Below are 13992 nucleotides of genomic sequence, written 5' to 3'. Positions count from 1 at the left end.
CGCAGGTCTTCTGATAGCTGGCCTTGAAGTACACTTCTTGAGACACCCTCATTTTTTTTTCTTTTAGCAAAGGGATTTGCACCTCTGTCGTGCCATCTCATTGTTCAGAACAGTCTTAGCCCAAGCTCCCTGCAGGTGTTCCCATGAACCATTCCGTCTCCACAAGGTACCCGATGACTACCATGTGAGTTCAATTGTGTGTAGATCAGGGGTAGTCAAACTGCGGCCCTCCAGATGTCCATGGACTACAATTCCCATGAGCCCCTGCCAGCAGCTGATGGGAATTGTAGTCCATGGACATCTGGAGGGCTGCAGTTTGACTACCCCTGGTGTAGATTATCCATGCACATACATGCATGTCAGAACCCTCCAGTGTTTTTAGGATCATCTTGAACCTCAGCCTAATAGGGTCGTATGCAATGTATGATGTTTAAGGGGGTGATAAGGATTGACTCAGCCTTCCATCCTTCCGAGGTCGGTAAAATGAGTACCCAGCTTGCTGGGGGGTAAACGGTGATGACTGGGGAAGGCACTGAGTCTGCCATGAAAACGCTGGAGGGCGTCACCCCAAGGGTCAGGCATGACTCCGTGCTTGCACAGGGGATACCTTTACCTTTAAGGAATAACTTAAGAAACCTCCTCGCCAGGAGGGGAAAGCTTCGCTACCCTAGACTACGGCAAAGTCTACGCGACGTCGAGGCTGCGTCGCCGCCGCTTTCTCGTGCTCAACTCCCGACGGACTTTTGCCTCCAGCAAACCGGTGCGCCCGCGCCAGCCACCCGGCTCCCGAGCCCCCTTCCTTTCAGAGCGCGTCAAGCTCTGCGGGACTCGGCGCGGCGAAAGCCAACCCTCAGGGGCAGCGGAGACTGGGGGGGTCGGACGGCACCGCTTGTAAAACCACGCCACGCTTCTCTCGGAAGCAAGCCATCTGGAGGGAGGACGGGCGGGGGTATATGTATGGGGTGGGGTGGGGTGGGGGGGCTTACTTCCAAGGAAACCCTCGAAGGAGCCGCTCTCGAGAAGCAGCCCTCCCGCGCCCACCAAGGCGCATCATCGCCTTCCCCCGACGCCGCGGCGCAAAGGACCGTCTCCCGCGGAGGGGAGGTGACCCGCACCGCCTAGAAACCAGCCCGCACCAGGGACGCGATTGGCTCCTTGAATGCCTGAGTGACATGTGTAATCGGGGGGGGGGGGGACGCGCGAGAGGAGTGTGGGGAAGCAGCTCGGCGCTGATTGGCTGCTGGGGGGAAGGGCTCTGAAACTCTTAAAAGAAATTGCTCTTGGTGGCCGCGCTCGGGTCTCGCCGCTTTGTGAGGGATTCAAGGCACGGGCAGCGGGACGCTGTTTTCCTTCTCTCTCCGTCTCCCCCCACCTTTCCTGGAGGCAACTTGGAGGGAAGCTTGGTAGGAGCTGCTGCAGCAACAGGACGCTGCCCGGCCTGCCTCTTCTGGGGCCGGTTGCTGGGGCTGGCTCTGGCTCTGACCTGACCCAGGAGCAGAAGCGAAGGGCAGGGAAGGAAAAAAGCCACCAAGGACGCAGCACCTGGAAGTTGGTGCGTTTGCCCTGCCAGAATGGGCACCGCCGTCTGCCCAGGAGGCCCTCTGTGGGACGTGCCTGGGCTGCTGTGGTTGGCCCTAGGGGTGCTGCTTGCGCCTGGTGCTGCCCGGGCCAGCGAGTACGATTATGTGAGCTTCCAGTCTGACATCAGCTCTTACCAAAGCGGGCGGTTCTACACCAAGCCGCCCCAGTGCGTGGCCATCCCTGCTGATTTGCGCCTGTGCCACAGCGTGGGCTACGACAAGATGGTCCTGCCCAACCTCCTGGACCACGAGACCATGGCCGAGGTGAAGCAGCAAGCCAGCAGCTGGGTGCCCTTGCTCAACAAGAACTGCCACAAAGGGACCCAGGTCTTCCTTTGCTCCCTCTTCGCCCCGGTCTGCCTGGAACGGCCCATCTACCCTTGCCGCTGGCTCTGTGAGGCCGTGCGCGACTCCTGCGAGCCCGTCATGCAGTTCTTCGGCTTCTACTGGCCGGAGATGCTCAAGTGTGACCAGTTCCCTCAGGACGAAGTGTGCATTGCCATGACAGGCCCCAACGCCACAGAGGCATCGAAGCCTCAAGGTAAGTCTTGCCGGTTTTCTAGCATCCTGCCCGCCTGAGCTAAGACAGGCAAGACTTCTTGTGGGCCGTCCCAAGACCAAGATGTTAGCAGGTGGAACTTTTCCTCAAGCAAGGTGAGATGGATGCTTGCGGCACTGCGATTGGCTGCCATTAAACGTGGAACAGAGGAGCCTGTGGTCCATGGGGGATCCTCCACTGGCATATTAGAGTGTCATTTGCGCAGGCGTAAGAACCCTGCTGGATCATGTCAGGTCAAAGGTCTGTCTAGTTCAACATCTGTTTTCAACAATGAATTGTTAGATGGTTCCAGGAAGTGCACCAATAATGCAAGAGGGCTGTATTCCATTGTTTGTCCTCTTGTAAATGGTTATTCCATGTTCCAGTGGAGCCCATGTGATGTACTTATTAGAAGCTAGGGTGGTGGGTACAAAACTCTGCCATGAAGCTAATTGAGGAATCATGGGCCAGTCACTTTCTCAGCATGATGTACTTTCCAGGGCTACTGTGTAGGGAAAACGAGTGTAGAATTCTGTATGCCACCTTGGCTCCTTTGATAAAAAAATGGGTTATAGGTAGATGTACCTGCAGTGTCTTGTAGGTTATTAATCAGCCTCTCCTCTGTGGATGTGCCTAATCCCCTTCTAAAGTGATCTAAGCTGGTGGTAATCATCACCTCTTTTGAACTGGTTCAAGTGAGAGTTAGGATGTGTAGACTTGGCAGCTAAGCTGATTCCTAGGGCAGACACCACTTCTGCTGCAAACTCATTACGATGGTGGCCATCCTGCATGTGCCCAGTCTCAGCAGAACTTTCTTCCAAGTAAAGTACACTTTGGATCTGCTTGGGATGTGTCACACACTTTTACCCCCTTCCCTTCTCCCATTTGCAGTTTAGGGATAATCATACTTCCTTACAAGATGATTGTCCTGTATGGAGTGTTTTGAATACTTGAATACTTTATACAAATGCCAAGTACAGTGAAGTTCACCCACCTATGACCCACTGCAAAGGACAACATGCACTGCTTTGCTTGTGCACGTCCCTCTCATTTCGCTAGAGAAGGTTCATGGAGAAGGTCCTTCTGGATTGTGCTCTGCGTGTGACCAAGGGCATTGTTTGCATTTGCCTACTCAAGAAGCACTCTGGAGCCAGTGTGGTGTGCTACTTGGGGCTTGGGAAACCCAAGGTAAATGTCCCTCCTCTATTCCAAAGCTCACCTGGTGGTGTTAGGCAAGTCACTTTCACAAAAATGCTGCTGTAAGCTCCTTGGAGGACAAGTAGGACCCAAACACAGGATCAAGGAGTTTTCGAGGATTGCCTCTCAGCACAAGTTCTGCTGGGATGTTTAGCTTTTTCCTGTTCACTGGGAACCGTCCTTGACTTGAGGTGGCACTTTCTGCAGTTCAGCCATGGAACATGGAATTAATTGCACAGGAGGATGTTGTTCCCCAGAGTGCAAGGAAAATGCTTTTTCCTGGCCCTCAGTAATATACAACCTGTCCCTCAGATGGCTTTCTGGATGGAGGACGCTCCATAGACCTAGAAAGAAGCCATTTTCAAAGTGGCAGCTAATAACTACCAAACACAACAAGTTTTATGCAGCACTTCAAATCCAGATAGCTTTGCCCACAGTCTTTTGCCCACAGTCTTTTGCCCACAGTCTTTTGCCCACAGTCTTTTGCAGGCACTCTTCTTCAGACAACACAAAAGTTTCAGACATTGGTTGCCTCTCCTCACATGGACTGTACTGATGTCTAGAGCAAGCAGGCAGTGAGCATGCCTGTTTAGAGAAACTGAACAATTGCACCTGTGTGTGGACTACCCTACACTAGTGTGCACTTGGAAGAATACCTTACATACTTCCAGAAAGCAGGCATAGTGGGAAGAGGGGAGCATTGCCTACCTAATGTTCTTCCCTGGGTGGGTTTGTATGACCCCAGGACTGCTTTACATTTGTCGGGTTGATCACCTGGCTTGTGGCTAGTGTGGATTATCTGAAGGACCGCCCCCCCAGCGCAGTACAACCCCATTGCCAAAGTATTTTGAGAATAACAGCACGCCACAGTTTCACCTGCTTCTTACATACCCAGAGAAGTTTCCTGTGTTAAGTAGTGGAAACGGGGAAGTGGGTTGCATTTTTTTGTCCCATGTACCAAAATATTTCTGGCCAGCCTAGGAACCGGCATGGTGTAGCAGCGACAGGTTTGGCCTTGTGTGAGCAAATACCGGGTTCAAATCTCTGCCAGGTTATGACACTTGCTGAATTGTTTTGGGCAAGGTAGAATTAAGTTAATGTTACTTTTTGGAACCATGCTCTGTACGATCAGCAATCGTGTTCAAATAGGGCTCGGCAACTTGCAGTTTCTGGGCTGAATGTGACCTCTTGCAGGTGAGCACCAGTAGGCCTTGGCATCAAGCCATTTTGGAACTGGGGCAATGGGTTTTGGTCCACGAGGGCCTGTTGCCTTGTAGACATGGACAGCTGGGAAAACTAGTTGCAGAGCAGACTCTTAATGCATCTGTAACCAAGTCTCTTGTCACACTCCAAGCCTGCCTTTTCCTGAATTTTTTTTTTTGCTTTGGGCAGAATGCACTTTTTGCCATGACACAGGAGTATAAGCCTGATTGTGTTTAAGTCACCTGAGACATTTTGTAGACAGAAGCATCCAAATGATGCTCTTTACTGCTTATGAACTTTTTCAGGGTACAACTCTGGGAAGTTCTGCACAAATCCCAATTGAAATGAATGGGAGCAGCAGAAAGCGCAGGAACAATTTTGTGTTCCCGTTACTTTCGGAGAGGCTCAGGCAAGAGAAGTTCCTGACCGAATCTCATTCTGTGGCTCAGATTTCTGACTCTGGATGCTTTGCTTGGATAGTAAGTCTGCCCCTGTCATTCAGTGCTTTTAAAGACATAAATCCTGAGTATTTTTAAGAGTCAAGACACTTAACTTGTGTCTGATGCATTTTCCCCTGGACCTGATTTGTGTAGCTTGAAATGTCATTTCTGAAGTGGGTTCGGTCTCCAGATACAGAAAATAACTCGATAGCACAGAGGTGGTCTCTCTCTCTCTCTCTTTTAAAAAGGTCCATCCACACACATTCCTGAGCATTTCTGAACCATCTAGCATAATGCTTTAGGGTGGACTTCTTTAAAAAATAAAGCAGGCTAATCTCTGGACAGGAAGAAGTTATTTTCATAACTGCTCCAAAGTTTAAAGCCGGAGGGATTCGTTTCTGGTCATTTCAGCATAGCTGTCTCAGCAGTGCAGGCTCCAAAATCCTTCTTTTAAAACAAGACCCATTTGTTTCAGTTATACATCAATGCTTAACAAGTCTAGTCCAGTTTTGTGGTCAAGGGATTTGCAAAAAAAAAGAGGACATTATGGACAATGTTATGTAGTTGACTGTATACCAGCAATTGTTTTTAAGAGATGGTGGCACTATTATTAGACTTACCTGTGGCCTAATTTGTGCCAGGTCTCAGGAACTAACCTGACGTGACTGTGGTGGGCACACATTTCTTTTTGTGTGTCAACCAGGTATAAATATAAAGTGGCTGTGTGTGTTTGTGTGCATGTCTTGCACTGTTAAAGAGAAAGATGTAGTGAACTTTCCCTTGCCTTTTCTTTGTTCCTGGTTCAGGAAAGGAGAAAAGTGCCTGTAGGTGGTGGGGAGATAAGGTGCGGTGAGGGGGGGAAAGTCCAGCACCTGTTCCCAAATGTCTTCCTTTTATTGTTCAGTAAAGTCTCCCTGCTTTATTGTGAATGAATCCACCATGCAAACGATGGCCTCATCTTGACTGAGCCTCCCCGTCTGTTTTCACTTTCAGTGCTGAAACACGTGAAGTAATGAGAGTCAAAAATGCCACTGAGTCAGTGCAGAGTGTATTTCTTTCCTCCCCCCAAATTACAGAGAACCCCCATGCAGGGGAGGTTAGAAAAGGTTGCCTGGTCAGACAGTGGCATCTTCAGACAGACTTGAGCCTGGTGTCTCTTCTTCTATACTTTGGAAGCATCCCAAGGATTCTTCAAAAACCTGCCAAACCTGTTTTACTAGAAACCATAGCAGGACAGAAAAGTGCTGGTTTGTATGCCCAAAGGAAATTGTGGTTCTCTCATTATCACTTCCAAGACAGAGTTTGCCTTTTCAGAGAGCTGAAGCTGGCATGATAGAACCAGCATTGCTCATCTGTTCCACTATATATTTCTGGTAAGGCCTTGGAGGAGGAGCATGTCTCATGGCTTAAGTGCCACTCACCTTTCCCTTATAACTTCAAAGCAACAGTTCTAGAAACTACCTTTTGGGGAAAAATGAAAGCAGAACATTCAGAAACTAGTTTGGGAACATCCCTGTAAGAGGCGACCCTCTCTCTAGTTAACGTTTTTCATTTCCAGTTTAACGCTATCCCGGGAAACAGCATATTTGAGTTTATCACCAAGAGACAGCAAATGGTTAAAATTCAAAATGAGTGTTGTAGATCTTATGAGTCAGAGATAAAATAAAGATGTTTTTGGTACTTGAGTCAGAAAGGCCAAATGGCATCCCTTTCCTACTGTGGAGGTAAAAATGTAATAATGTCTTTTATTTATTTTGTTAGTTTACTTCCAGGCCACACAGTCTCAACTTATTGGCCTGTGCAATGGGGCTCAAAAATGATTAAACCATTTCAAAACAAACAAGATGTTAAAATCGGCAGCATTAAAAGCACATTAGGAAACGATCACACAATCAAAAACAATCAGGCGGCAACAATCTGAATATACAAGCAACCACAGTCTAGTTTTTTTCCTTTAACCCCCACCCACACACACACAGCTGAATAGTTGTGAAGTGGGGATTCTACAACTAGGGAGTGTGCTGGTTTTTGATGGTAATAAATCCGTGATACAGCCAAGTTGTGGTCACAAAAAGATTGTCTTTGTCAGTAGCAGCCTATTATCATACCCTGGTGGCACAGAGAGCTGGGCCTCCCAAATTCAGCAAGTTCATATGGAAATTAAATCTATGTCACGTAGCAGCCATCTTCACCTGCCCAATGATAGGACCAGCCCTGATGACATTAGGTGGGATGGCCAATTCCTGCTCTCACAATGATCTTTCCATTATGTAAACCATTTGGAAGGAACCAAAAGCTGACTCTGGTCATAGGTTAGGTGTGCCTTCTTAAAATGTTGAATGTGGATTGCTGGAGTAGTCAAGTCTTCAGGGCAGGCAGCAGATAAATTCTATATCTGGTGAGTATGCGTACCTATGCATGCATATAGGGTAGCCAGCCTCCAGGTGATGGCTGTAGGGCTCCAGGAATTATAACTGATCTCCAAGCTACAGAGATAATTTCCATCGGGGAAAATGGCTGCTTTGGAGGGTGGACTTTATGGTATTTTACCTTGATGAGGTCCTTCCCCTTCCAAAAGTCTACCCTATCTGGGCTCTACCCCCCCCCCCCAAATCTACAAGAATGCCCCAGCCTCAAGCTGGCAACCATGTGCATGAATTCTATGGCATTGTGACGTGTACAGCCTGCCACTTCACATACTGTACCCCCTGAGATCTTTCTACAGTAAAGTATGGGGTGCTGCACTTCCTCTGTCTGCCTTTGTCTTCCATAAATTGAACGTAATACTGAAGACACTATATTCTGGGTGCTCCTCATGACATCGCCAACCCCCTGCATGTACAACGGTGTGCATGTACAACCTTTGATTATTCTGAATAATTTTGCATATGATACAGAAGTAAATTGAAGTTGGATGCCAAGTGTATGCTTAACAAGGAGCTTCAGTTAACTGCAGGTTCATAATAAGTGTACCTGCACAGGAGAGTCACAGGAAAGTCAAGTGTACCTGCTGATGGAGAGTCAAGTTCGCAGACATGGATTCTCCCCAAAAGGATCATCCCTGGGGCAAGGGAGTGGCAGTGCAGTACTAAACAGGGTTAATTTTAATAGAGAGCAAATGGAATAACCATGCACAGTCATAATTAAATTTACTTATTATACTGTCCTGCATGCATTTGCATATTAATAAAACAATAATGCTGATGGGGGGAAAAACCCAAAACCTCTTAAATAATATTAACTTCCTTCTTTTACCCAGTTCAACGTTGCTTGAAACTTGTGTATCAGATGAACAATTTATTTATTATTTATTTTTTATTTATTAAATCAACCTCTTGGTTTAGCCATCTCGGGGCTCGATTGCGGAGGAGGCCCCTTTTGCTTGTATCCTAACTTATTTGCTTCAACCAAACACTTGGTGAAAGAGCTCTGTTTTGCAGGCCCTTTGGGTTCTAGCTCTTCTGGGATCTCATTCTTCCAGGTTGGAGCCCGGACTGAAAAGGCCCTGACCCTGTTTGAGGCCAAACATACTGTCATGCCCCTGCCCTCAGTCTCTGCACAGCAACTGCCCCTGCCTCTGGTCTTTGTGCCACTGATAGAGAACTTGGTTTCACCTGCTTCATCAGGTCCTCTGCCGCCACCACTGTCAGAGAACAAGGTGGAAGGGGAGGGACTGAGTGGTGAGGAGCTGGAGCACAACTGGCAAGACCTGATCCCCAATAAGGTCAAACAACTGGGTCCCAGCCAGGCAGAAACGCTGCCATTTGTGCCAGCCTCATCCTCGATAGGCCCCGTACCCCTCTCCAACACTGAGAGCTCCACAGAGTGCCGAAGAAGGCGGTGATGAGTTGATTTCACAGAGCGCTGCTGAAGCATCCATCTCATAGTGTGCTGTCAAAGCCAATGGGGCCCAGATGAGGGCATTTTGACAGGTGACACCTGACATCCCAGGTGCGGATGTTTAGTTCCTGGGTGGCAGTTGCTCTTAAGGAAGGGCTGGGATGGCATTTCCTTGTGGGCGCAACTGCATGTTCAACCTCCCTGTCTTCCTGAACTCCAGTTCCTGCCCTGCCTTTGCTTCAGTGACGCTCTGCCCATTTTCTCATTGGTTTCCTGATCTTGGTTTTTGGCTCCTGGGCTACAGCGTCTGATACTCAGACTGACTCGGCTTCTGACTCAGCTCCTACAGTTCTCGACCCCGGCTTTTGCTATGACTCGGCTCACCGTTCGGACTCAGACTTGCTCGGTTGGTACTAAGACATGGATGGCACTGGGATCTGGCCTTTGAAAAGTGATTCGGACTTGGCTTCACGGCCGAGGGTGTTGACACTTGGACTCTCTCCTGGGTGTGTCTGGGTAGGGCAGCACACATGTATCTCTTGGGCCAGGGATTACCAGTCTGTTCACACTGGCAGAGTGGAGCGCTCTTCGGGGAATATAGTTAGTAATCACCTAAGTTTTTTAATTCAGCAGATAAAATCAGAAGACAAAACACCACAGCAGGATAATACCAGTTAGGGATAATTTTGAATGTGTCATCTCTGCTGCTTTAACTTTAAAATCCCAATTTTAATTTCTCTTCTTCCTTCTACAGATTAAACCATGATTGTTTTCATAACATTTTATGTTTCTCATATTGAATTTTTCCTTTAAAATGTACGCAATTTCAATGTCATTTATGTCAATAAATCTTCATATGCTCTGTAAATTCTTTGTACAAATGTGCTTATAACTTCCATATGAATTGTGTATGAAAACGAAAACATGAAGTATTAAAAAAAAACCCTCAACTGCAAAAAAGCAGAGGATTGAAATTGTTGTTGACAACAATATAAACAAATATGGAAGCTAAATGGAATGGCAATCATTTGCTCATCCCCGGTGCCAGTAAGTGGGTAATGAATGCCACCATTCAAAATCAAAACCAGAACTTAATTGAAAGCCAGATGGAATGGAAAGATCATTGCTTGGCTCTTAAATGATGATGCTGAAGGTGCCAAGCAGACCTCATGAGGAAGGATGTTCCCCAGGTTTTGAGATGATGCACAGCAGGCATTACCTCCGAAGAAGCATTCCCTCCAGAGAGAGGGGGGAATGCCACTTACCAAGAGGCAGGGCGGGATTTACATGAAAAGAGGCCCTAGGCTATTCCACTTATGTGGCCCTTTCACCTCCCTTTTTTAAGTTTGTAATTTACATGAGAGATAATAAAATTATAAAATACATCATTATTGTGATATATATCAATATGTTAAATGAAACATGTTGTGATTGGTACTAACCTTTATAAAAAATGTGGAACATAGGCCCCTCTTGATCTTGAGGCCCTAGGCTGAAGCCTAGTTAGCCTACAGGAAAATCCGGCCCTGCCAAGAGGGCATCTACCCTGGAAAAAATCTGCTCAGGGGCATCTGTTTAGTTGTTGAAATATTTCTCATTTATTAATTGGCAAAATGTTACAGTGTTGATTTTTTTGTGTTCAGTTAAAGCCTCTTACATATTTATCAGGAAAATGTTTTATTAATCTATAGTCTGCCTTTCTTACTGAGGTTCAAAAGTGTCTCATAGCAGAATATATGAACCATGGAGGATTTGGGTGATGAGAGATTTAGGAAAGGTCTTTTGTTGATGCTTGATTAATAATGGCTGCACCACCCCATTTGATGCTGCAAGTCATCAAAGGCTAGAAGTATTTTAATGGGGTTTTAATGGGGCTTTTAACATGGACTGTTGTTACCCGCCACGAGCCAGTTATGAGAGTGGTGGGCCATAAGTTGAAACAATAAATAAATAGACACACATGTGTGAATGGCCCTTTCTGCTTTTGATAATTAATGGAGTGAATATAGATTATCCTGACTGAGCCGGCTTGCTTGGAGGATGGCATATAAATTGAACAAAACAAACAAAAGCTCTTTCCCTAGGAGTAAGCCCTAATTTAGGCCCTATTTACTCTCTATGAAATTACACAGTATCTGGAAGTACATTAGCAGAAGTGTGCTAACAGGGGAGTTTTGTGTAGGAATTTAGTGGAGAAATTTGAGTGGGACAAGAGAGGATCCTGGTGATGAAACTTCTTGAAAAGGGCACAAATTGCATTCTTGTACAAGTTCCTCATCAGGGCAAGGAAATCAGAGTGCTATACATTATCCTCCGGGAATCCAGGTTCTTTCACCTGGAAAAAAAGAAACACAACCTCTCTTATGCATTAAAAATGGGTTAATTGACAGGAACAGAGAGAAAGAAATGAATATGTTGCCCAACAGAGAAATTAAGCAATGGTCTTTCAAAAGGGACCAATACGAGGGGAGTTGCTATTTAATTTGCTCTTAAATGATCTGAAATTGAGGCTAGGCAATGCATAGGCCAGGTTTGCTGATGATACCATATTATTCAGGATGATGAAAATCCAAGTAAATTGTGAATGGCTTCTGGAGGACCATTCCAAACTGGGTAAATGCTTACAGGTGATGTTTTGAGGTTTCAGAAATACATAGAACAAACAAAACGCTGTATCAAACCAGAGAAACTTAGTTTTTAACTTCAAAGTTGAGGGCAACTTTACATAAAGGAGGTTAGATCCCTTCCCATTCAAAGCATCCCGTAAGACTTTGTGCCCTAGGGCAGGGGTAGTCAACCTGTGGTCCTCCAGATGTCCATGGACTACAATTCCCAAATGCTGGCAGGGGCTCATGGGAATTGTAGTCCATGGACATCTGGAGGACCACAGGTTGACTACCCCTGCCCTAGGGAAAAAAGAATGATTGCAGAACTACATGTCTGTCAACAGATTCCTGGTGTTGCTTGCAAAGTGAAGAGGGTTTATAGCATCTGCAGAAAGAATTAGCAGGATTGAAGCAGGAGGATACTCCATCTTTCCCCCCATTTTGTTCTTTATATCCCATCCTTTCTCTTGGAACGCATTTTCTCCATTTTCCTGGTCAAGGAAGAAAAAAGAATTCTGAGGAAGAGGAAAAATTGCAGAGGAAAGGCATACAATGAGTCCTTTTGTTGATTTCATTTGCCTCAACATTCTTCTCTCAAGACACACAGTGAGGCATAAGACTGAAAGGCAGAATTGAAAACAGTCTTGGGAAGAATGGGGATGGCTGGGGAGATGACAGCTAGCGACTTAATGACTAAAAGGGGAAACTCCTAAATTTTACCTGCTTGCAAATTTATTTTATTCATTTAATTTAAAGCATTATTTAGTTATTTAATTTAAAACATCCATTAGCCTCCTTTCTGCCATATGGGACTTAAGGTGGCTTGGAATGTAGATAAAATACATTAAGAAACCAAAATTTAAAATCACAATTTAAGACTAACAGGAAATTAATCAAATCTGGATCGAAATAAAACTGCCTTCAGCTGCCCCCTAAAGATGGAAATGAGGGGGTCAGGGGAATGGATCTGTGTAATTGTATGTATCAGGGTTACATACCCCAGGGAGCTGCAGCTTCCAGACGCTCTTCAAGGGCAGCCCCAAGTAGAGCACATTGTCAAAGTCCCATGTATGTGCAACTATGTCATAGATCACTGTGGCTATGTGTGAACGAGGAACGGATATAGGGTATGCACCAATCAAAGCTGAGTGAAAGCACTATGAACCAATGCAGTCATGGTTTTCTAAGGTGACTGCTGCATTGCATACCACTCCCAAGCTACAAATCTGACTTTTCAAGGGGAGAATGACCCCATTCAAAGCAGAAGAGTTCAGATGTCCCAGGTACTAACTCACAGAACCTCTGTCCTGCCAAGATTAAGTTCAGTACGTTCACCCCCATGCAGCTCTTTAATGACCCCAGGCACTGGTTCAGAACATCAACAGCCCTTGGAATTAGGTGAGAAAGAAGGATAGAGCTGGGTATCATCTGCATCTTGGTGCCTCTGAACTGCTTGGATTCCTCTGGCCTTAAACCTGAGGTTGCAGAGCCTACAGTCCTGCAGATGCATTGGGAGTCGCCAATTAATATTATTTATTATTATTATATTGGATTTGTTCCCCGCCACTCTCTGCACGCCTGCTTGTTGCGGGTTACAGAATAAAACCACGTAATACAATAAAACTCCCATTAAAACCAATTAAAAATTAATATTAAGAAAGACACATAGACATGGTGATAAAACAAGCCTTCCCTCACAGTGGAACAACTTCCCCCACCAGGGCAGGAGGGGAACATCTGCTGACCACCACTGATGGAACAGAGTGTGGTGGAATATCTTCCTTCGGGGGCCCATCAGATCTCCTCCCTGCACTGGCCTCAACCATAGAGCATTACACGTTCCCTACCCAGGAGTTAGTCGGCTTCGATCCCTGAGCTTGGAAAGGGTCAGTAGAAGTATTAAGGTGGAAGCAGTTTGGGGGAAAAAAAGCATAATAAAGTTCAGCAAACAGCATTTTTGGGTACAATTGGATATTAGCATTGAAGAAGTAAAGTCTTGGAGTAAACTCTACCAACAGTACAGAATAAACTGGCTTAATAATAATATTCTGGAAGCTGTAGATTTGTGAGAAGAATTTCTAGCTGAGGGTTTTCAGCACTGTTGCCAAACTACATTTCCCAGGATTCGTTGGGGAAGCCATGACAATTAAAACAGAATAAAGCTGGTGTAGGTTTATAGTCTAGTCTTGCTTCTTGGGTTGTCTTGGCCTATTGATCTTGTTGAATGGATCCTCTGTAGGTAGACGTCCAAAGCTTCTCTGTGACATATAGCTTTACTTAATGCACCAACAGGAGCCTTCTCTGGATCAGGGGTAGTCAACCTGTGGTCCTCCAGATGTTCATGGACTACAATTCCCATGAGCCCCAGCCAGCGTTTGCTGGCAGGAGCTCATGGGAATTGTAGTCCATGAACATCTGGAGGACCACAGGTTGACTACCCCTGCTCCGGATGACAAGATCCCTGCCACCTCCGCTTACAGAATGTCAGGAAAGAACTTTCTGTGCCTGAGACTCTGAAGAGCCACTTCCAGAACAGAATAGAACATACTGAGCTAGATGGAACTAGGGATAAGGCAGCTACATCTACT

General features: G+C 46.1%; 1 protein-coding gene across 1 annotated transcript in view; it reads left to right on the top strand.

Moving 5' to 3' along the window:
- The first annotated feature begins 1223 nt into the window (after positions 1-1223).
- SFRP1 (secreted frizzled related protein 1) overlaps positions 1224-13992 on the top strand; it is a 52350-nt gene continuing 39581 nt past the window's right edge. Inside the window, exon 1 of the mRNA XM_077304815.1 lies at positions 1224-2121. Coding sequence (XP_077160930.1) covers positions 1572-2121 — 550 coding nt within the window. The 5' untranslated portion in view covers positions 1224-1571. The remainder of the gene's footprint in view (positions 2122-13992) is intronic.

This window comes from Paroedura picta, chromosome 12 (assembly GCF_049243985.1).
Source record: "Paroedura picta isolate Pp20150507F chromosome 12, Ppicta_v3.0, whole genome shotgun sequence".
Classification (NCBI taxonomy): domain Eukaryota; kingdom Metazoa; phylum Chordata; class Lepidosauria; order Squamata; family Gekkonidae; genus Paroedura; species Paroedura picta.
This window is presented reverse-complemented; position numbering and strand designations above follow the sequence as displayed.